The following is a 26,132-nucleotide window of genomic DNA, read 5'->3' on the forward strand; positions in this document are numbered from 1 at the left end:
CTACGTGAACAAACATGTATGCTTCTATATTTTTTGAACATTATTATGACTTGAATTAGTTTTTAAACTGCATTGAGTACTTATCTTCATTATTTCGGGTTGTTTTAGTGCCTATTTTACTGCCTATTCTTTAAATTTTAAGTGCCTATTTTTCAGGTTTTTAATGACTAAACATCCACTCTGTAATCGTTACTAATTTTATAAGTATAAAACAGGCGGAAGCCCATCAACATTTCGAAACCTACTTTAGGTATATTAATTTTACTCTTAATCTTAAATCCTACTTCATCAGCTATTTCACAAATTTAGAAATTAAAATATGAAAATTACACAGAAATAAAGTTAAGATTAATATATTTCCTTACTTTGTTGCAATGTATCCTACCTATATTCCTTATAGTTCTTGGGCCGACTGTTGTAGTACAAAGGCTCGGACTCATTATCGCTCCGACGTCCTTCATTGCTGTAATAGTCCTCTGTACCTCCACCGCCGGAAGTATTCCTCCCATGACTTCCGGAATGATGGTGACCCGGAACGTCTTCGTGCTCGTACGAGTTCTCTCGGCTGGTCTCCAGAGAGCGCTGGGGTGTGGAAAGCTGGTGAGCAGCGCTCCGGTACTGCGAGGCAGAAGAGTTGGCGTGTTGTCCCACGGGGTAGTTGATATCACTCGTGTAATCACTATCTTCGGAATAGCCCGCTGAGGTATCATAGTAAATAAAATAAATAATATTAGGTTAATGACTTTTTCCATAAATACACAGCATATTTCACATCCTATGCACGTAAATTGTGATAACTAAATGTTCTACGATGTTAGAATGCATTTATTTTCCACTTGTACCTTCAATTTGCTGAGGAATCACAAAACTTCTAACCATTTGGATCATTTATATATGTAAAAGTTTGGGAACCAGAATGAACTACCTGTGCACTTATGGACAACAGTGATATCCATTACATTCAAAAGTTTGTTTTCATTTAGAATGTGCTTATCTTCAAATTTTTAGCTGATGTATCGACATGATAAGTTTCTGAAAATGTAACCTTCTTTTACACCTAATACCATAGAAATCAGAGCAGGGTAGAAATAATGTATTAACTCCCGTCACAGGAGATGGTCCATTTTGGCTCTCAATCATTTATATGTGATATGAATACTTGTAAGCAAAATTAAATATTTCAAATTAAATATTATGAAAATACAAAAATGAGCAATCAATTTACGTCACACCACATTCTTTTATTGGTGAAAATACCATGGAAATCAAAAAGCGAAAACTTGCGACTGGGCTAGAAATCGAAGTATGGTCTCAGCTTCACGGTGCTGTTACGCTAATTTTGCTCTTTGAGGTTGGTGCTCAGCCATTCCTTTACTATGGGCTGTACCATAACTTCTGATGATATTAGGCTAGTCAGATCTATATTACTGAACACCTATCACAGTAGACTTAGACGTTACATGATAAATGGAGAAGACTACTTTTTCTCACCGTATCTACTATAGACGAATCTAATTTAATTCAATAATGACGGGGATAAATAGCTATGTTGTCGATATACCCGTTCTCTCCTCAATTCAATCGAAACCAATCAAATTCAAATAACGAAAAATGTACGACTTGAATAAAAATAAATCCCTGGTTTCCAACTTCTGGTGGCGGTGCGGTAACCACTCGATTCTCCATTTATCGTATAATATTCAATTCAGCCATCATAGATGTTCAAAATTGTAAACACTGGGTTATCCAAGCATACAAAGAGTTGCTATACTCTGTGTGTTTTAGATGGCTAAGCACCTATTTCAAGTATGAAACTGTGTATGTTCAGGTGAAGAATTCATAGGAATTGAAAATTCGAGTCGGATAGACAGTCATCAATAGATATACAGGTTATTCTTATAAAGAAAATAATATAAATGAGGGAAATATAAGGAATTAAAGATGAGTAGCAATGGTTAACGTCCAAGAATGTATATTACAAAGAAGAGGAAACTAAAATCTAACTAATCTAACTCTATGGCCTATGGAACCCGGAGGTTCAATGCCGCGTTCACAAAACCTCTCCACTGACTTCTATCCTTAGCTAACTGCATCTAGTTTCTACTTTGTATTCCAATCTCTGCGAGATTCATCTTAATATTGTCCTCCCATCTGCGCCTAGGTCTTCCTAATGGTCGTTTGCCGATTGGTCTTCCAGTCATGACTTTGAAAGCGTTTCTACTTTCTTCCATTCTAGCTACGTGACCCGCCCACCTAAGCCTCCTAGACTTGACGACCCTAACAATGTTGGGTAAACCATGTAAATTATGTAGTTCCTCGTTATGAAGTTTCCGCCATTCCCCATTCCCGTTCCTCTTGGGTCCGAATATTCGTCTCAGGATCTTGTTCTCAGATACTTTCAGTCTATGTTCTTCCCTCAGAGTAAGTGACCATGTTTCGCAACCATACAGAACAACATGCATGATTATCGTTTTATATATTTTAAGCTTCAAATTCCTCGACAGAATTCCCGAAGACAAGAGATTTTGAACCGAATAGTAACAGAATTCCCTGCGTTTAGTCGATATTTAATTTCTTCTTGAATATGATTTTCCTCTGTTAATATTGATCCTAGATATTTGAAAGTATCCACTTTATCAAAAGTATTATTTAATATTTTAACGCATCCATAATTTGCTGTATTCCGGTCTCAACGCACTTCCATGTATTTAGTTTTCTCTGCATTTACTTCTAAACCCTCTTTCTATTGTTCTCCTATCTTCCCCTATTAAATTTACATCATCAGCATATGCCATAACCTGGTGAATACCGTTCAACTGTAGGCCCTGGTTGCTATCTTTGATTTTCCTTATAGCGTATTCCAGATCGAAGTTAAATAATAATGGCGACAACGCATCTTCTTGCTTCAGGCCATTTTCGACGTGAAAGCTCGTGGGCAAAAATTTTCCTATCCGGACTTTACTTTGGGATTCATTTAAACATATCTTAATTAATTTAATTAGCTTTCTCGGTATTCCAAGTTCTGTAAGAACGTTGTATAATGCTTCTCTCCTAACCGAGTCGTACGCTTTTCTAAAATCAATAAATAGTTGATATACCGGGGTATTGTATTCCCACTTTTTTTCGAGTATTTGGCGAATGGTAAATATTTGGTCGATAGTTGATCGATTTCGTCTAAATCCGCACTGAAAGAAGAGGAAACATACTGTCAAATATTCGTGATGTACGCGGCTTTACACTCGTCTTAAATGCAGCAGAAAAATATATAATAGAAGCTTTAAGATTTTTGTAACCAACAATATAATGTGGAAAATGGAAATGCTCCTATCATTTTTACTCTTTATTTTTAGTTCATTATTGAATAAAAGAACACCGAATATGCATATTTTTTAATATTGTTCTCGTTGTTTCGTCCTGTAATTCTAGGTGTACTAGAACACTGTCGTCTGTGAGATCACCAAAAATCAAGCAGTGCTGGTTTGGTCCGTGCCTAGATAAGTGAACGGTGGGTGAAATGAGACGTTGTTGGCAAATGAGGCTTACACCAAAGAGTGTAAAAATAATTACAAAGCTATTTGAATGGAAGAAGAAGCGGACTCGGATTAAGCAAACTAACCACAACGATCATGGTGCAAGACTTATGCTGAAAACACTCTTCAAACAATCAGTTTCGTGCTACGGAGTTTAGTTTAAAGCTAATATCTAATATAGTTTATAAATCTATTGCTTAATTTTTTAAATGAGATACAATCGATTAGGATGCAGAGTTTATGAAGCACGATAGATAATGAAAGTTAAAAAAGTGTCAGTGGTTCACTTAAGCTTCAAAGTGTTATACTTTTGAATCAGAGATGAACTATCATGAGTATGGTGTTGTCACTATATATGTCAAATTTGACAGGAAACGAATGTTTGCAGTTAACAGACTCAGTTAAATTGAATTTTTGGTGCTCAATAAATGTTTTATTTATATGAACTGTAGTTTCAAAGGCATTTTACTGTCTTTATTATTGTAACTGACGATAAAGGCAGTAAATTGTCTTTGAAACGTCTGTTAACCCATTACTGCATTACATCCAATATATTGGACGCTATGCGCTACTGGGTTGAAGTAAATAAAAATACAGATAGGAAGTCAGAAATGCAATTTATTTCATTAAGGGTAACTCCATGATAAGTATATGGCATTTTGTATTTTATTCAAATTATTCAGATTAGTTCCGTGTTGTGTACAGATATGTTATTTCAGTTATTATAGTCTGTGTTGAATATCTATCCACTAAAGCACTAGATGTGGCTATCCACTAGCACTATTCACTATCCACTAAATGTGGCTTAAATATTGAAATTAATAATAAAACAATGGACTAAACTAGCAGTATTCAGTCGTGACCTTACACCAAGAAGAAGAAACAAAATGATCACTAAAATATATTTTGCTTCCATGTATTCATATCATCATATATGTACAAATATTATTGCTTATTCTAAAGATCCCTTAATATTATAACATCTATATTGAATTGACCACAACGTACAAATGCACTGTAATACTATATAGAAAGAAAAAGTGCATAATTCAGTGTAGCCTGAAATGGAAATATACGTTTAAACATTAAAAGCAAATATTGCACTTATGTTAAGAACTTACTTCACTCATCACATACCATAAACCGTAAATATTTTATTTTCTTCTTGATGAAACTGAATTTAAGAACTTCATTTTCCGTAGATGGAGACACTATATTATCTTGTCGTTCAGGCTATTATGTAAAGTTGTCAATAATTATTTAAGAAAGACGTTGCAATAATGCATATAAATGATTATTTGCATTATGGAAATTTTTTTGAAAATACAACTATTATGTTTATAACATTTTTTCTTGAAATTCGCAATTAAAATTTCAGATTAATATTTCGTCTAAAGGTTATTCTCCTCGGTTAATTACATTGATTACCTTATTAATTTGTGTTTCCAATATTTTTATTTAAAAAAATTGAATTTAAAGAAAATATTTTTGCATTAAAAATGTTACAGCAAGATGCTATAGTGTGTATTGAATTTGTCAAAAAATTGACTCTGCATTCTTTTCCATGAAGAGCAATCTGCTTATACTTGTAGGTAAAATGTCTGAAAAGTCAAAGATAAGGTAACTTTGTAGTTTTCTTTAAAAAATAGTTAAGTATGGCTGTAAATTAGTACTAATTATGGTTTTACGAAATACAAGGCTTCATTCAGATTTAATAATAACACAGCCACACAATAAATAAAAGTTCTGTTCACCGAACTCCGAATCCAAAATTCGAAACTCCAAAACTATCGATCGTGTCAATTTTTTATGGGCGAAAAACTTTAACGATTTTCGATAGAGAATATATATGTAACACAACCATACGAAAAAAACAAAAGTTCTGTGCAGTGGACCCCAGGGCACCGAATCGATGTATTTTGTTACGCCGAATCCAAATTTCAAAACGTCAGGATGATTGGCCATGGCAATTTTGTTTTATGGGCGAAAAATATGTGTCCTCCCTATCCAAAATCGCCCAAGTTTTTCGCCCATAAAACAAAATTGTCGATCGTCTTAGGGTTTCGAAATTTGGATTCGGCGTAACAAAACACATCGAATCCATAATTTGGGGTCCACTGCACAGAACTTTTGTTTTTTTCGTATGGTTGTGATACATATACAGTATATTCCCCATCCAAAATTGCTAAAATTTTTCACCCATAAAAAATTTGACAGCATCGATCGTTCTGGGGTTTCGAAATTTGTATTCTATGTAACAAAATGCATCGAATCCATATCATGTGGTCCGGTGCACAGAACTTTATTTATTTATTTGTGATGTGTGTGTGTGTGTGTGTGTGGCTATGTAATCCGGTCGGTACTGTATCTATAGTAAGAACTAATAAGTTCTCATAAGCAATCCTGACGGTTAAATGAACCATTTCTTAAGATGTCCAATAAACTCAAAATTATTCACTTTATTTCTCCAGTTGCTATAGATTATTTGTTTTTTTTTTAAAAAAAACATAGTAAACTTCTAATGTTTGCTGACACCTGTTAGGATTGTCAAGACTGTTAACGAAAGATATTAAGCGGGGATAGAATGTATAGAAATTACTTCAAGTATCTTGACTCTAGAACTGATGTTTAAACAATTAATACTTTTCTGACCAGGGTATATATTTATTTACTAAAATGAAAATAAGTCGTAGGTTTCAATAACTTAACATTATCTTCATCAGACGTTAACTGGCAGAAATATTTTCATAAGATTAAATTAATATTGTTATTAACGGACACAACAATATTAATTTAATCTTATGAAGATATTTCTGCCAGTTAACGTTTGACGAAGATAACGTTAAGTAATTGAAACTCTTACGACTTATTATAATTTTAATAAATAATTACATACTTCAGTCAGAAAACTATTAATTATATAGAAATAAAATATTTACACTCATAAATGAAATCATCTTGTTGCTCTACAGAATACACAATTTAAATCTGTTTTCTTCTGTTGTTTATGGCGAAGCGAAAGTATCAATGATTTTATTCCAACTTTTACCGGAATGATACTGGACATTAATATTTTGGACAAATGTTTGAACAACATTATTGACACCATCTCCTTTGTCAACAACAACTAAAGAAAAAGGACAAAGATTTAAAATGTATAGTCTGAAGAGGAACAAAGTGTTTTTGTTTTAGAGTTAAATATCTAATTTCTATTAATTCTATCTCCAGCAAATACCTTTTTCTTACTCAAATCTTGATAATGTTAAAATTTTTCAGCAAAAGTTCAGAGTTCAGTATGACCTTTTTGTAAAATAATAATAATAATAATAATAATAATAATAATAATAATAATAATAATAATAATAATAATAACTGGAAGGGCAAAGTGGGTACTATTTAAGCTTATTGATAAGTTAGCTCTTCAATCGGTTTACATTAAAATATATTAATGTTTATTGTTTTGAAACCGAATAAATGTAGATTCAAAAAAGTTACTTTTTACATATGGTTTCCAATCAATTGAAATAATGTCTGAGAAACAAAAAGGACAAAGGAACTAAGATACCTTGTGACTCTATTAATAAATTCTAACAGAATTCTACCTACAACTCTAGACGGAAAGCTCTTACAAAAAGATGCATGTCGTATTTGAATACAATTATATTTGAAGTTAAGAATTACTTTTTTGTTTAACGTTGAATAAAAGTTTGCAAGAATTCATGAAGAAAATAAAATGAAATTCAACATAAAGAGGGGAAGAAGATAGACATTATTTGTAGTGCGCACACACATATAATATATACGAATAGCAATAATATATAAACAATTTAAAGCTAAGAATGCTTCATTTCTTTGAATGAAAACACATTGAAACAAAAGATGAAAGGTTGAACATGCTGATAAAAGAACCGTGTAAATAGTAATTTTTCCCAGTAGCTTCACATACCAAAAAGACTCCACACAAAATATAGGAATGTCCAAGTATATGTAGCACAAAAAATTTTAAAATGCATTATTAAAATATAGATTTGAAGTGTGTTCATATAATAAATTAATTTGATTTTGCTTCATTTTATGAGCAATATAAAATTATTTTGTTCTTAATATTCAAGAATATTTATGTTCTGATTTCAACACCTCACAATAAGCATTGATTGTTGCATGTGGATAAATTTTCTTTAATTGCCTTAGTTACTCCAAATTTGATTCTTGAATAATCCTTGCACTTTCAAATTTTCGTCTCATACCTGGAGCCTTGTTCACGGAAAATAAAAATAGGAGTAAGCGAAATAAAAACACTAAGGAAATACAGAAAAGGGACTCATCGGAGGAGAGGAGGATAGGAAGCGGCGAGCCATATTGCCACTTTGCGAACAGTCCCAGTAACACACTGAAAGAAGTATATTTCCATTACCCATCTTCGGTGAGTTGTATCCTTTATATTTCCTCGATGTTTTGATTTTTAATTAATATTTTTATTCTCCGTGAACAAGGATGCAGATGTGAGCCGAAAGTTTAAAAGTGCAAGGAATATTGAAGAATAAAATTTGAAGTAACTGAGGCGATTAAAGCAAATTGGTCCACTTGCAACAATTAATATTCATGCTGATGTGTTGAAATCATAACACAAATATTCTTGAATATCAAAGAGAAAATTAATTTTATATTGGCGAGATGAAAGTGCAAGGACTATGCAAGAACCAATTTGAAGTAAACCAGGTTATTGTTAATATACCTGAGCGAGTTTTATCACTTTGTCACAGTTTACAGGGTGTTCTATTTCTGAGGTAGATTATGTTAAAGCTTGTTTCTGGATAAATTTACAACAAACGAAGTGTCTGAGCAAAATGAGTATACAACAAAATCTAAAGGTTCACGCTTGTTTCTTTTACATATGTATTTTAAGAATCACATGTAAAAGAAATAATTATTTTAATGAAAATAAATTGCCGAGAGTGCTTTTCAATTGTCTGATTAAGACTATGATGTATTTCCGAAACTGAAACAAAAATTATTTAATAATAAGTCTTTACCTTGGTCTGATTTTTTTTAATACTACATTGTGTCGAATACCTTCACTATCTGTTTTTTAGCCCAGTGACTTAATGAACAAACCTTATTCTCTTTGAAATAAATTACAATTTTAATGCCTTGATTTTACTAATATCTCCTTCAAGCCTTGTTAAATGTCTCTTGCTTTGCAATCGCACAGACATTTAAATGTAATTTTATGAAAACTCATTAACGTCTTTTTCACATAAAATAACAACTAAAAATACACAGTCTAACATTAACAAGGCTGGATCAGTAGAAGTGTGACATCTAACATCATAGTTTTGAATTTTAACAAATTCTTTAGTTTGCTTCATACTTGGACATACCTACAGCTATGGCGGCAACCCCTGCCCTGTCGTGCAGTTTGAAATGAGCGTGCAAGCAAATAATGCAATCAGCACGGGAGGGGGAAGCTAAAAATTATAAATAGAGTACCCTCCTTGCCAGGAAGAAATAATGTTTATTTCTATTTTCAATGTTATATTTGATCGAAACAAGTTAACTATTACGAAATTATTTTTCCTATAATTTTTAGTACAATTACTTCCGTATAGAGCTCACCTAAAACCAACGGAGGGCCGGGGTAACCCCTTGCATATTTTCCCTCCATTCACACGAATATATATCATTAGTAAATTATTATTCTAAAGGGAAATCTAATAAATTTTGAATTTTAAAATCTAACACACAGTAAAGTATTTACACGAAACAAAATGCTACATCTCCATACGATAGCTGAAGTATATCATTTTTTACATAAACATATGCCACAACACGTATTAAATATAATTTCACAAGATAAGAAACAAGTAATAATATATAGTCAAATTTTGATGGATAAAAACATTGGAAAGCAGATTGGGTTTTGATTTTATGAACAATGGCTGTTTTTGAGGGAAGTGAGATCGGTAAAGGGTTAAAGGTCCTATCACGACGAAATTAAAATACTGCTAATTCTACCTATTTATCGACTCACTTATCTGCTTTCGATTTCCAGCCATTTAGAAAATCGGCATTTATTTTCGCGTTTATGAATGGCTGCAAACGGAAAGCTACTAGGTGACTCGTGATAACAGTACCTCATGCAAAATAATATTGTCTATCGAGGTCTTCTTCCACTTTTCGATTATCTTTTATCTATTTCAAGATATCACAATATTTACTAGCAGTATTTTAGCGCTTTTTAAAATTATAAAATTAGCGGTATTTTAATTTCGCAGTGATTAGGACTCTTAAATTTTATAGCTGCAAACTAAAGGAAATACCGCTGTATACAAGAATGAATAAATTGTAGGCTCTTTTCCCTTGGCTTGTAGCGATAATAAAATTTATTTATTTATTTATTTTTACCGATATGACTTTTCTCAAGAAACGGTTATTATTCGTAATAATATTAATAATGTTACAACTGCTAATCAGTCAGAGGATCACCCAACAACGAGAATACTCTTTCTTCCTGGAAAAGCAACAGTATCAAGTTTAAGAAAGTGAGTTTATATTAAGCTTAAGAGAAAACTAGCTGATATTAAAGCAGATTTAAAAGCAAAAATCAGATATATATATAACGTTGTAAAAATGTAGTGACGACAATGTTTCGCTAAACGAAGATTATTTTGTGAAATTTCTGTATATCAGGGAGTTCGGAAAGTAACCCCGATTGGTAAAGAAAGAAACACCAAAGTAAATAAAAAGAATTTATTATATACATCTGAAAACTACTTCTTTGTTCTAGTTTTCAACCTAGTTTCCATAAACATTCAAGCACAAATATCATATCTGTGCACTAGATTGAAAATTCCATCAGCATAAAAATCTCCCGCTTGTGTCTTGACCCAGTCTGTGACCGCATCTTTTAGCTCCTCATCATCACCAAACGACTGAGATCTAAACCACTCCTTCCGAGATTGTGAAACGTCGATTTTCAAGAACTTTTCCATCAATTTTCTGAACGAGTTCCTCAGTGGCCACTGATGGCCTGCCACTCCTCTCTGAGTCATGAATGTTCTTTCGTCCACTTTTAAATGAACGAACCCATTCACGAACTACTTCTTCACTCATCACACATGGTCCATACACGACACAAAGTTCCCGATGAATAACCACTGCCGAATATTTTTTTCTTTTCTTTTTTTTTTTCTGTAAGAAAACGTATAACAGCTCGCACCTCGTACTTGGCGGGATTTTCTATTGCAACACACATTTTGAGACGCTACAAAATGGAACTAGTGATCAGACAACATTCATTCTACCACGGCTGGATGCAGACTAATCTACCGCGTACGTTTGTACAAAGATGGCTTCCCCCACTATTTCACGCACAGTGACCAATCGCAGGTTACTTTCTGAACTCTATAAATATCATCCTCCTGTCTTTGACTTGTAACAGTCGTTAAGATATTCATTAATTTTCAGTTTATAATTTCTTAAAATTAAAAAAAATCCCATTCCTGCAGGTCTTTACAAAGTAATTAGAGTTTTTTTCAACTTGTGGTAGGTTGTATTTGCTAATTGTAGCTTAGGATTATATTGAGTAACTTAAAGAGATCTTAGCTTGCATCCGGGGAACAAAAGTTTCTCTGAAGTTACTGGATACTCTTCGGTTTCTTTTTCAGTGTCTTAAAAAAAAACTTCGCTGCGACGCTGGTAGCACGTGAGAGGTTCCTGTAATATATTTTTTTTTTTTTTGAGTGAAACCCTTTTTAAGAGAAATGAATAAATGAAATTATCATTTCACATATTGTGTTAGCGTGGCCTCTTGAAAAAAAAAAGAATGCAACTAGGCGTTTTACTTTCCGGAAGGTCTTCATGTTTTTGCAATATTTTTCACATAAACGTAATAAAATAAGGGTATATCTACCTACTGAATTAGGAATGATAAATGTAGTAAGAGCAACGAGAACCTGTGAAAATTTTGAATTTTATGTTCAAGTTTTTTAGATTTTTTTCCCTATTACTGAGTTTATCTTGAAGTTTTAAAGTGGAATCCGAAGCATCATAGATCATTCAATGCTCTTTCACTAAGAATCGATCCCAGAACCACCAACAGGCACACACTACTAATGAGACCAACGGGGAGGGGTTGTAAGTGTGAAAATTTTTGTTGCAACTAGATACGATATAAGAATGCTTTGTTCATGTACCAATGTTCATTACCTATTGTTGGGCATTTTGGCTAATATTTTCAGAGATTTTCGCTTAACGTTTTCCAATCATCTCTTTCCGGACGATATTATTTATACTCTATAATTGTAAACATCAAGAACTTTTCTGGAGGCTGTGCCTATACATGTAGTACTCAATAACTCACATACTTGTAGTACTCATACTACTCTATTGATTGTATGAAACCTTCACGAATGTGTGGATTAAAATCTTAGAATAGTTGCCCAAACGCTACCAATTGTTACAACTTTCATTGCATGAAACTGAACAATAGCGTAAGAGAAGCAGACTACTCAAAAATATTTCAAAATTATGGGGAAAAAAGAAAAAGTAATTACTATTATGGTTGATATTGAATTTCCGCACATATAGGCAAGAAATTTGTTCTGTTAAGGGTTTCTTGGTTGGTTGGAGTTTCAGCACCAAAACAACATGAGACGTGCACCTACAGTTTTGAAATGAAATCAAAACCGACGTAATGAGTTCAAATTTCAAGAATCCTACACAACGAATCGAACTCGGAACCTCGTACACAAAACGAGCGCGCGCTCTAATTACTAAACCAGCGGGGAGGACGATTGACGGCTCTTTGTTTTACAAAATACAAATATATATAATTTAATTACACAAATTCAGTACGGTTGACACAAATAAGGAATATTTTGGGTATACAACGTTACAACGTTAGGTATACAACGGATGTACGCAAGCGTTGTACATACATACGAAAATTAAGGAAAAGAAGGGTTCTAGATATATAATAAACATATATGAAATTTATTTGCACGAACTTGCACGATGTAGTTAGAAGATGAGAGAAGAGTTTGAATGGAAATGACACCTCAACTACATAAAGGCACATACTTTTACATGTGGTTATTTTAAAAATAGAATCTGCTTGCTTCACTGCATGAATTTGCATGAGTATTGGTAGTTTCTACCGCCGAAGATGTTGATGAGGAAATTTCACTATTACACGCGTTTCTCCAAAGCGTTGTACAAAAAAGTTACAAAATATTATTTTAAAATAGTTTCACAATGAATAGAAAGCGAAATCGTTTTCTTTCTTAAAAATCTTGAAAATTATTTTGGGATTTGCACATAGCAGCTATGTATTTGGATGTGATTATACAAATTAATGCATATTTTGTAAATACGCGCAAATAATTTTAAAATATTTATAAATAATCATTATACATTGAAAATTATTCATTATTTCTCTTAATTTATTTCTGAATTTTCGTCCTATCTCTGTACCTTTTAAGCAAAACGAGATCTAAGAAATTAATCAAGATAAGGAAATAAATGGTAAACGGAGAACCCATGCCTTGAATAGGTTTCGAACCCGTGCCAGATAAGTCTTGTTATTTCCAGCGTAGTGCCTCGACCAACACAGATGAATGTTTATTTCTTATGTATATAATTTTTGATGTTCTAAGTAGCAAAATGTTTACTTCTCATACAGATAATAGTATGGCAATTTCTTTATTTCTTTCATGTTACTTTTCTTGTAAAATTCTTTTTTAGCGACATCTCAGGTACAGTCGCCAGGAAAGGTACGTGCTTCTCCATTCTACATGCTTTGTTTGAAATAACTTTGGAATAGGTAAACTAAATTGAACTAAAGAAATTGACACTAAAATTCGTATATTCATTCCAAAATTTTCATAGGATATTAGATTGAGATTTCTGGGCTTTCGGCATCTATGGTCATTTAACCCGTCATGTATAAGGGATCACGTCCCCCGGCGAGCACACTACCCGGGGAAAGGGAAGGAAGGAAGAGGTCTGGGAACTATATGTTAGGTACCACCCCGGAATTTGCCTGGCGTGAATGAGGAAAATCTCAATCAGGATGGCTGGACTGAAAAAGCTTTTTACACTTTTTCGACCGAGTGCCCCTACCATGAATCGAACCCGGTCCATAGTTTTTACAAAAGAACATATAAAGACGGATATATTTACATTTGTTGACTGTATCATTCGAAGACAAACAACATTACAGAATAAAATAATATAAGCAAAATAAAGAAATGGTTGTGGCATATGCTTAATGGTTTGAGTACATTTGTTGTTATTAACAAATAAAGTAAAAATAAGTAGCTGTAACTGCTACAATAGATGTGATAATAAGGTTCCTAATTTCGTACAAAAGTTTCAAGATGCAGTGAGAAAAAAATAGCAAAGTAACAAATTCAGCTGCGATATACCATTGTTGTGTTTAGTAATACGTCACAATCTAACTATTGTTGGTGATTGTTTTGACTGCCTTGTATTGTATACTCACAGTGCGCAAAGTATTGCAGCTGTCGCCGCGCCTGTTCCGCTCTGACCTCCTGGTCCATTAGGCTATTCAGCATCTCTAGCTTCCGTTGAAGATCGGCCGCCTCTGTGTTATCCGGGTCTGCAGAGATACAGGCGCAGCGATGAAGCCATACCCCTCCCCAGCCAAATTTTAATCATATATACTTATATATTCATAGTTTATGTACATTGACAAAATATATAAACCCGTTTTTCGTTTTAAATAACACTTTTGAAAAACATTATTTTCTAACATAGATATACTATCTGTAATATTCGACTAATTACTTCTAATTTTATTTTTTAATTCATAAAAGTAGTAATGTAAGAATATAACCCTACACTTTTATTAAAGTGTGCTGGTACTACTGCTCACTAGTAATTTTGAATTTTGAATTCATATAAAATATGTCCTGAGATAACAAAAAAATATATATACGTATAACTAATTATGTTTTATCACTGTTGGTATAGTATTATACAACTTGTAATTTAGAAAACTACTTATTTCCTCAGATGTATTCACTTTAGGAAATAAATGATCGAAAACCGATACTTTTAAATATGAAAATTCATGTTTTTGTATAGCTAGCTATGCTAAAAAGGTAGATCTACTGGGAATACTCAATGTTGCATTAATCCAAACGTAGCATTATCAAAATAATAATAATAATTTGATCATCAGACCCGTATTTATGTTTTACGAACCTCGCTCCCAAAAACATTTGGCTTCTTTCCCTTTATTTTTTTGGTACTCAGTTATGTGTAAGCAGAAATAATAATAATATTAATATTAATAATAATAATAATAATAATAATAATAATAATAATAATAATAATAATAATAATAATAATAATAATAATAATAATAATAATAATAATAATAATCTCACAGAAAGCAAACTATTCAAGTGTGTCTCTAGGATACAAGTACAACAATATCTGCAATTCCACTAGCAAAATGAGTATTCTTGCTGTAGTATTAGAGGAAACACCTAAGAACTGATTTGTTTTTTAATCCAGCTTCAAAGACAAACCATTTTCAACTATAATATTATACCCAGATGAGGAAATTTGACGCCCTGGGCCCGGGTGTGGTGGTTATTGTCTCAAAGCTGTTATAGATGTGAGTGAAAAAGTACAAGTAAAAGACAACCCTTCACACAGGCCTGGAAGCCTAATGGCTGGGCGGTAAAGTTTCACCATTTCCAGACCTCGGTACGTACAAGAGGCACTGAAGACGGCTGCTTTAACTCGTTCGCTGCCACCTTGATTTCAGTGGCAGTGACCTCAATGTACCACCTACACTTTTGAAACATTCAGTCTTTTTTTGCATTACCCCCCATAATATGATGTGCATATCTGATTTTCGAGGCTGGTTTGCCAAATGAAAAAAACAGCGGACAAATGATGCCATTTAGCGTCAGTTGCACACAACATAGTCTTTGGAGTATGATATGCCACTTGACGCCAAATGGCGTAATGAGCATGTATCGTTTACTAGTACTTTCATATTTATTTGTTATATATTTTATGTATTTCATTTATTTATTTATTTAACACTGCTATAGCAATGTTATTAGTTGTGACTTTCTAATCATTGTGCTTTCACTCTGCTCCTAACCTAATAGAGGAGAGTCAGCGCTCTATTATTTTATCTCTGCAGATGTCGAGATAGCCTGTGTCTACCTCGTGTCCATGTTCCCTTTTTTCTTCATGTTGGGAAGCATATGTTCACTTCCTTTATTTAGAATATAGTAAACTAACCTAATCTGACTTTGTAAATTTAATCTGATCCAACCTAATTCAACCTGACTAATCTAAACTAATGCGCTCACCTATTAGTATACCATATGCTACGCTGGAAAACTAACATCAGAAAGTGAGCATATGCAACACCAATATCCTACCTAAATGTTGTTTCTATAATTCAACCGAATTTCACAGTAGTTGTTCAAAAATGCACACTGCAGAAAATGACCAGGCCAGCACTGTGTGCCACCAGAGTATAAAAGCTCTATACTTGTGTGCCACTCTACAGAGAATGTCTACAATGAGAACTAACTCTTGACGTCAAATGGCACACAGCAATAGATATGAATGACGCCATAGAGCGTCAAGTGGCAGCGAACGAGTTAATTTCTTAGTGGGTAAGCGGAGGAGCAGGGAAACGTTCCTTAGGGATAGATATTTTTCTGAATACCGAAAATAATAATTTTATATTGTTTGACCTACATTACAACATCTCTGGGGGCAGTCGGGGGCACAAGTAAAGCCACCGGGGAACACACGCTCTCCTGGCCTTCCTCTATCGTCGCCACTTACACGAGATGAATTAGTCACCAGCAGACTCTGGCTACTTTTACCTCCGCGGCATCTTTTTATAGAAAGGATAAGTGAAGCCTTAAGCTTCATTCAAACGTAGGTAGAACTCGAAAAAATCCACCCCAACCGAGATTCGATCCCCGGTCTCTTACTTGGTAGTCAGATTCCTTGCCGAATACACTACAACGACTCTGTAGACGTATTGGATTGGTGCGATTGAAATGTCCATTATACGTTTGATGGGAAACCACTGTATGTAACGCAGCCAGTAGATGAACCAAAATCACACGTATAACGTCAGAAAGTCCGTAAATGTTCAACAAAACTCTGACCAGTCAGTCAGGAGGCAATATGTTGTTGAACAGGGTCGTGTGAAAGTGCACTATGGAGAATATATAATTAATAATGATTTTCCTTTATAAGTAAAGTTTGTAAAGTTGCAACATTGCTTAAAATCATGTAACTGTAGATCTTGTTGTAACCACAATCAACAAAATATGTTACCGTTATATCACAGAAGCAATTTGAAAGCAACAATCATTACAAAAATTCGAAAAAAAACGTTATTTTAAGCAGTATAGCAATCTCTATTATTTTAAACTCCGAAACAGATTGAAATATGTTGGGTTGGTAATACTGTTAATCTGGTGGTATTGTAAACGATATGAAACAATGCCGTCCTGTTGAAGGTTGCATCGTACAAAATTTCAGGTATTATTTACTAGCAATTCTAAAGTTACAAACGAGTTTTAAAATCTACATATAATACGTTTTTAGTAAAACATATGTCGATTTGAATTGCAACATTGAGTATTCATTTTTAAGAATATCTGTTATAATGTCTATTTTCCCTCTTTCCCTATCGGATTTGAATTTATTTTCATTCAAAATGACAAACTCATTGCTAACATATTTATACCGAAGAAATTAAGTCTACAGACAGAGTCTTCACATAACGCCAAGAAAAAGAATTATAATTATCATTTAACCATAAAACTTTCTACAGCTTACAAAACACAATTATATACTTGTATTTATATAACTTCGAAATTGGTTTTCTTGGTTATTAGTGCGTCACCTAACCGTACAACATTCACAATTGGTTTGTGGATGTATTTTCCAACAGCAAAACATTTCTCAGAGCAAGTATTATTTTGAAACTAGATTTCGTAAGAAAGAAACAAAAATATAAAGTTTTAATTATAGTGTATTTTATTTAATTAGTTCGAAAATCGTGAAAATGTGTTGTTGAAAATCAAATAACATTCTTCTTAACATAACAGCCTCTGGGCTACTTCAATCACGAAACAATTTAGCACAGATTTACAGAAATTATTCGCGATCTAAACACACAAAAAATAGAGAAACATCTCAAACTGTATCTTCTATCACGTTCGATTCTAACAAACTACCTACTGGTATCTTAGTAATAGGACCAATATATTGTTTGACAATCTCTTGAACATATTTTTATTTCCTGGATTCTATATTCCAGTCGAAAAGGGATATAAAAACAGTAAATTCTCAGCGTTGTTTCACTAGCAAACAATAAAAATATTTTTTTTAATACTTCTGGAAAACTAAACACGGAATTTGTAGCCGCGCTGTTTTGATCTTCGCTCTTACTTCATGTGAAATTTCTTGCATGCGCTGTTCTTGACTTGTACTGTTTTTATAAAATTCTATTTAGCCAAAACTCTACGGTGTTACAGCACAAGGCTCTGTGGCAAGAATGCCCAAGCCTTCAGAGCTACTTTTCATTTCAGAAATCAGTGGCAGTCTATTGTATATATCTGTTGACTAGATCACCATATGAATCATAAAAAATGACAGTAATCAATGCAGACAGTATAACAGACATCACGCACTACTCGATGGTTGACAATTGGCCGATGCTTTGGCCACCCCTGGTCTAAGGCAAATACTGTATAGCTCTTAGTTGGCTGATTTCTGATCACTCTATCGACTCCCATCGTTGCCGTTTTCACTCTTCTAGATGAGAGCTTTATCTTTTAGTTCCCTAATTACTTCAACATTGTGGGCTCAACACCGAAAATCCTTTATACCGCACCGAGAATCAAAGCTAAAACCACGCGTACTATAAACAGCTGTATTGACAACGTAAAAGCATAACCCGATGTTAAGACATGCAACAAAAACAAAGCAAGAGAAAAAAATAGTGCCCGTAACAGCAGTGACGGCCAAAACAGCGCATGCAAGAAGAGCAAAGACCAAAAATGGTTGCTATAAAACAATAAAAATCAAGTTTTCTCTTAGAACATCGTAGTTATTTCCCAAATATGTTGATATGTGTGAGATATTTTATTGGAAAACTGATGTATCTAACATAAATAAGATTTCGGTAAAAGGATATTTTGCATTTCTCAACTTACCCAAGAATTTCACAAGCTTTTAAGATGACAATGTGAATGAACTAAATATTTTATAGCAAGGCCTCAAAGCATACGGCATTCAGTTTCTTGTGAGATAAAATTGATATTGGAGCTCATACGTTAAGAATTAGAAATATACTTAGTAAGGAGACATGCCTAATGTAATATCATAAAACCATTTTGCATGATTATATAGAGGCCAACGGTGCATATTATCTATTTGATTGCGATGGGACGTAAAGGTGTTGATAAGAAATGTCCTGGTCAATGTATGAACATGGAAGATATTTTCGACAACATTTTTCAACAACATATTTTCTCGGTTTTGAATCTCTGTATAGTCTATGAAGTATGCAATTAGATGTTGATTTTGTCTGAAGACCGATAAAAGTCTAAGCTATCAAAATTTCTTAAAATCTTAATTTTGATAATTTAGCTGCCTATGCTTTTCCTCCTACTAAGTATCTTGGGCCATTTAATGTATGATGAATAGTTAATAACAAAATACAAGAAATATTCACGGTTTTCCATAATGTGAAGACTCTATCTGTAAAGTTCGATGCACCTTTGCATAGAACCATGTGTATTTAAAATTGCCTCATTGAGCTAATTACATATACCATTTATAATTTGTTCAACCTAATATACTTACTTTCTAATACTCAGAAATTTTAATTAATACTTAGATTATCTCTAAATTCTATTAATGTGAATTATAAGTACAGCATACAAACATTCATATTAGATCGAAAAGTTGCTGAAATATATTGGTTACGAAAGTAAGACGAAGTAACTTTACGTAAGTGGTGTGTCCCGATCAGGCGAAAAATAGAATTTAAATTTTTACTTGGCTATCGCTCTATTACACTTCGATGCCTAAAAATGCATGGATGATGAATAGAATAAATAATGATAGAAGAATCTCAGGCATGAGAAACTAAGAAGCCCGGAAAAATACACTGATATGACTTCGTTGCTACATGGTTTGAGCTCGAACCAAGGACCCTTTACACCAGAGATGCAGCGACTAATTAATATAGTATATGAATTCATGGGAGCGGAGTTCAAAAATGCATATTTTGCGTGCACTCTTAAAAAGAGCTTTCAAAATGAGAAACTTTTATGTAGTATGACTTCAGTTAATAATAATAATAATAATAATAATAATAATAATAATAATAATAATAATAATAATAATAATAATAATAATAATAATAATAATAATAATAATAATAATGTAGATCGTCTGAAATGAGTACACACAGAGTATAACAATATTAACATGACCGCTTGTAAATACTCAAAACGGAGCAAATATAATTTTTATAACTACGAAACTCATAACATGTAAATGTTTAAAAAGTGCGTTTGTAAAAGCTTAAAATTGGGTATATGAATCTCATATTGAAACAATAACCATAAGATCAAGTAAATTTGCTCAACTTTGCTTCTGTTTCAAACGTTTTTTAGAAGTCAAATGAGGAGATTTTTTCGAATACTATTTTATCAGTCTTTAGCATCGAGAGACAAGATAACTTTTTCTTAAAAAAAAAGAAAAATCTCCATTAATAAAGATAAATGCTTCTCTTATTGCATCTTTGAATAGATATCTTCTATTTAAAAAATATTTAAGTTACTTGCAATAAATCAATATGATTATTTGCTTGATGCGTATGTTATTCTTTATTACAGCAAAACAGAATTAACATTTGCACTCAAGGTCACATTAGTAACAAAGCTTGTAGTAGTAGTAGTAGTTGTTGTAGTAGTAGTTGTAAATTTAGATTTGATTCTACTTTTTCATACTAATATTGTCACTTAGACAGAAGAAGAGGTCGTTCTACTGTGAAATATTAAAAGACGAGACAATTCATTGCTTAGAATGCATCTGAATTGAAAGGATGGTGTTCTCTATTACATCTGCCATTACCAGAAAAAATGCTCTTCTAATTCACTTTTCTATTACACCTTACATTATCAGAAAAAATATTCTCCTAATTCACTTCTCTATTACATCTGCTGTTATCAGAAAAATATACTTCTAATTAACTTCTCTATTACATCTTCCGTTATCAAAAAATATTCTTCTAATTCATTTCTCTATTATGTCTGCCGTTATCAAAAATATTTTTCTAATGCATTCCTCTATTACATCTACCGTTATCAAAAATATTCTAATTTATTTTTCTCTTACATCTGCCGTTATCAAAAAATATTCTTCTAATTCACTTATAGATTAAATATCTATGTTAAGGATCTATTTTGTTAAAACTATCTTGTTCAAATCTACCTAACTTGTCCACGGGACGTCCCATAGAATCCGTGCCTTTCCCAGGATATTCAAGCTCGCAATAAAAAAACAAACTCTCCAAGGATAATGGAAATATTTATGAGATCTCCCTTCGATTTCAATGGAATGTCTCTGCCATAATAGGAACTTTAAGTGTAAAAAATATCCACGGGATTTCTTTTGGATTTCAATAGGAACTGCATGTCACGGGACAATATTGGGATATGTAAAACTAGTTCCGTGATTATCCTGGAAAGAGTCCACAACAAAAAATTACTTGTTCTTGGGATGCTGAATTTTTAACAATAACAGTTTTACGCTATTTCTTGTTTTCGCTATATATATATCAAGATTTCTCATCACCTAGGTTCTAGTAGGGAGACAAGCTGAAATGAACGCTCTTCACACGGGAAGAATAGGTTTATGGAGGATATTTGAACCTTTTTCCCCCTTCGGATAAACATGAAGGATAAATTTTGACTTAAACGGCATTGAGAGTGTCACTATTCAAGTCAGCGACTCCGAAAACTATCGATTGAAGACTAATGTCCGTCGTTTTCGGTTATTTTTAAATATCCCTCCTCTTCAACTTCTACTCCTAGGAGCAAAGAGTGTCTTACCCCCAATGGGAGCTGACTTGGTACTTAAACGCCATCCAGATTATCACTATTCACCTCAGCAAATGTCAATGTTACGCCATGGTCCATTTTTGCACCAAAAATTGTTACAATTTGTTCAGTGGTGTTGAACGAATTAACCACAAAACATTTTTAGGTTTCATAAGGGCGGAGATTATACCTATTCTTGTAGTGCTGAACCCATATCGAAAACCAGCTTCTCGCTAAGTATTACCATTCTCATTCTATCACGATCAGTACTGAAACTGGAAATAGGAACTTCTGCCACTTCTGGCTTAAATTAAGAGGGAAAAAATTTAATTTATTCTTGCTGCATAAAATTCATAATCATATAGAATAATTTATTGATCCCTTACCGTTTGATACCTGTCGAGAGACATAAAGCCGGAAGGACATAGCACGTAATAAGATAATAATCAATACTTATGCATAGCATAGTTTGGAAGTTCAACGAAATAAACGTCCCCAATACTTTTTTTCAGACACAATTTCGCAGTCTAATTTCTGGATATAGGTGGGGAAAATTAAATGATTCTTCCGAATATCGTGATAACGAAATAGGAAAGTTGTTTCATATTAGCACGTAGATCTTCTGACTTCTTAATTTCCTTTCTCGTGTTTTGAGTTTCTCAGAAACGAGTCTTTGCTTTCACTGTAAGTCACGATCTCTTAAGAATTGAGGTTATTTCGAGAAATATATTTCTTAATAAAATTAATAATAATAACAAAAACTATGAATAGTAAAGTTTGTATCTTTTGTAGTGAATTACAAGAAATTTAGAATGAAAAGGAAACTTTCGGCGACGTACAGTAGTATACTTTGTGCAGAAAATTTACAAGCCTGTCTTAAATGTTGCCATTTTCGTGGAATTAATCAATTATGATTGAGCAATATATAAAGCTTTCTGATAGACTTCAACTTAAGAACAAAATTTTTAACATTCCAATAGGAATAACTACATGGTACAGTGAAATTTATGTGTATGTGAGCGGTACTACCAAACTGGCCACCTCTGTTAAATTGGTCTAAATGCAGTACCCAGACGAAAAGTACTTTGGTGGAAATTGTAGGGTTTGTACAACAAATTGACACTAGTTGGTCGAAATGGCTTTAATACCTAGAATATTATAATACGGAATACAACGGAAACTATCACTTTTACTAAGGGGGAAATATGAATAACGATTGCTCGAAGACTAAACATTCCGGAGGTAAAAATTTTCACAACCTGGATCTCCGGGAGGAAAATAACTTCGGAAAACTTAGATCCTAGAGAGCACTGCAAGTAAAGAATAGGTAGATTGTGTCATATGCAGAAAAGATTTCGAAATACTTTAAAGGACGTGAAGGTTTCTTATAGGATCGTTGTGTTTTAAGATCGTGATCTGATGTCAACCAGCTTGTATTCAGCTGTAAAATGTAGTGAGAAGAAAAATACTATAGAGGAAGTTATATATTGAAAACCTGCAAGAGGGCAAGTGAAGAATAAATTGATCTGGACACTCTAAGAGAAATATGTAAATTCAAGACCAATGGGCACATGGATGAATATGGGATGGGACAAATTCAAGCTAAAGAGCATATTCAGAAGAAACCTAAGAAAAAGAGTTTAAAAGCTCTGACTTACTGACACAGCATGAAGAAAACACCAAGAAATCATACAGGATTCATAATGTTGAATTAGAAGGAAAATTGACAAATTCTGAAAATCACACAAGAAGACGTGTGAAGAGACAGAAGAATTAGAAAGAGTAATATGCACAAATATATACCTAGGTACGTAATTAGGTCATAAATAAGAAAGGAACAATATGATAGTAAGAACGTAAAAACGAAACAGTGACTAGTGAAAGAGTAAAACTTTAGCTAAATGGAATAAATATATCAAAGCACGAGATTAGATATCTATATACTGAGGATGGAAAGCAGGTAACTGAAAATGGCAGGTTTACGATGCTGAGAGTGAATTTGAATAATCACTTGGAAACACGATGAATGGGAAAGTAACTGGGGACGATTATATATTCATTAGACTAATTAACAAATGTAGGGAGAAGAATTAACTCTTTATTATATGTCGTGAAATTTATGGAACAGGAGTTACAGACCGCGGGGAAATTAACAAAACCTAAACCATACGAAGACGTTCAGAAGAATTAATCTAATATCGTAAACATGTAGTAAATACATTCAGGAGACTTTATACTACAACAAATTAGGAAATTCATGAGGAACTGAGTGAGTTTAAAAGGATAACAGGTACAAAAACACCTTTAGCTTAGGTTAAGACAGTCAATAAGGAAATATATGCGGTGTTTATTGAGTCACAATAAGAATTTGACAGAGTGATATGGTTATCAAAATGATAGTACTGAAGATGCTTGAATTGGAATCGAAGAACTGAAGAATCATAAGAAAGTTACGTGTGAAGAGCGGCTTAAAATTAGAACAGGAGAAGGGATGTGAGAGAAAATTGTTATTGAAAGAGTTTGACTGTTGGTTCTCTTCAATATTATTGGGCCGCGGTGGCTCAGTGGTAGAGTGTTCACTTCTGGTGCTTGGGGACACTAGTTCGATCCCAGTAATAAATATATATAGCATATTCAAAATTAAATATTTACGTCTAGGTATTAGTTAAATGGAATATATTAGGAAAGACGATGTATTGATACAAGGTAGAAGGCTTCACTGTAGGCTCTTGTAGAAGGTACGGCTTTTAATATCCCAAACATAAATTAGCAAAAGTTAGAAACTCAAGAAGTTGTAAAAAATATGAAATGATTGTTAAAAACGAAAGAAGTGGTAATTATAACGAAGGATATGTGCAAATATGAGAATAAGGTAGAAAAAAAGTAGAATGTGTCACTAGTTAGTTTTAGATATCTAAATAGCGTTATAAATGGATATGTGAAATGTGATCAGAAAACAGAATCAAGGGTAAAAATGACAAAGGAAAGCCTTTAGAAGGAAAACCACATTATTAGTGAAGATCTCAAAGTGAATGTGAACTGAAAACCAAGATAGGAATGGCGAAATCAGAATGTGATAGCGAAAGTTGGGGGATGAAGAGTAGAATTGAAAATAATTAAAAAGAAGGAAGAAACCAGTCAAAGCATAATTTGAGAATAAATTTGTATTATTGGGGTATGATAGGTAGTGAACAAGGACAGAGAATATGAAGACTTAATTGATCAAGGGGACAATATTTTACGCCAAACTTAAAATTAGCTGAGAGTTGTGGTGCATAGAAGGAAAGTGCTAGTCAGTGAAGACAGAATACTTGAAACAGTAATGAATGTGTATAAGTAAAATAGACAATTAGATAAAAAAAGTCAAATACAAGTTGATAACGAAAATTAAATTAATAGATAAAAGTTAAATTATATTAATATTAAAAATACGAAATTTAAAATAAAAACTGAAATAAAATCTTTAAGTTTTACGTCCCGAGATTATGCCGGCTAGACTAAAAGAGACGGTGATGATGAGAAACGAATGAAATGGTGGAATAAAAGAAAGTGGAAGGAAACGAGAGAACCTCGAGAAAGCCCACGCATGCGGTGTTTGTCCACCATTAAGCTCACTTGGAGCGAGTTGGGATTGAACCAAGGACCTCATGCACCAGAGGTGAACACTCTACCACTGAGCCATCGCGACCCAAAATTTAAACCGTGACCGCGATCCGAATATATACATATATATATATTTCTTGTTTACATGTATTACTGTAGAAGAAACTTCGGGTACGTTAAAGAATGCCTACGTCTGATGCTATATAACATCATGGGCGCCTCTGGTGGGGGGACGGGGGGACGCGTCCCCCCAATATTTTGAGTGACATAATCTAAAATTCCGCTGAGATACTAGCAGTTAGATCATTTCCTTTGATGTCCCCCCTAAATTTTACATGCCAGAGACGCCAATGTATAACATGTTTCATTTTCAGATATGTGAGTTCGTGATGTCCTTGTCCGCGGTTTACTGGAATTTTTTTCGTTTCTTGTCACATTCGTATATCATTAACTTTTTGACTATTACAAGTCACTCGTAACTAAGTACAACATATCTCCATATCCAATATAATATGAGTGCGGGATAAGTTAAAGAGAACTTCCATTAAAGACTCATAAAAATTAGAGTAAAGCGTTCGTTTAAGTATGCATATTCCACACGAAGCATTTTATGAATCTTTTTCTCAACTTTTTATACAATGTTAATATTTAATTATATTTCTGTAAATACAAATGTTTGTTGCTGTACAGTTTCATTATATTATTTCTAATAATACTTAGTTACATATTTCTTTCAACACTAACATGTTTAATTAAATGCATTTTCTAATATCTATTAAAACATTCGAATATTTTAAATCGTTCATAAGTACTCCTTTTTATTTTAGATAAATTATTTATTTTTCTTTTCTTTTGTAAGGCA

The 26,132-nt window shown here is 33.1% G+C and overlaps 1 protein-coding gene across 1 annotated transcript in view; it reads right to left on the reverse strand.

The window, feature by feature from the left end:
- Positions 1 to 26,132, reverse strand: part of LOC145667142 (uncharacterized) — a 629,144-nt gene that overhangs the window by 83,599 nt on the left and 519,413 nt on the right. The window contains exons 6-7 of the mRNA XM_081734883.1: positions 14,035 to 14,151; positions 386 to 698 (exon numbers count right to left, since the gene is read on the reverse strand). Of these exons, the coding sequence (XP_081591009.1) occupies positions 386 to 698; positions 14,035 to 14,151 (430 nt within the window). The remainder of the gene's footprint in view (positions 1 to 385; positions 699 to 14,034; positions 14,152 to 26,132) is intronic.

This window comes from Thermobia domestica, chromosome 12 (genome assembly GCF_964235325.1).
Source record: "Thermobia domestica chromosome 12, izTheDome1.hap1.1, whole genome shotgun sequence".
In the NCBI taxonomy this organism is placed as follows: Eukaryota; Metazoa; Arthropoda; class Insecta; order Zygentoma; family Lepismatidae; genus Thermobia; species Thermobia domestica.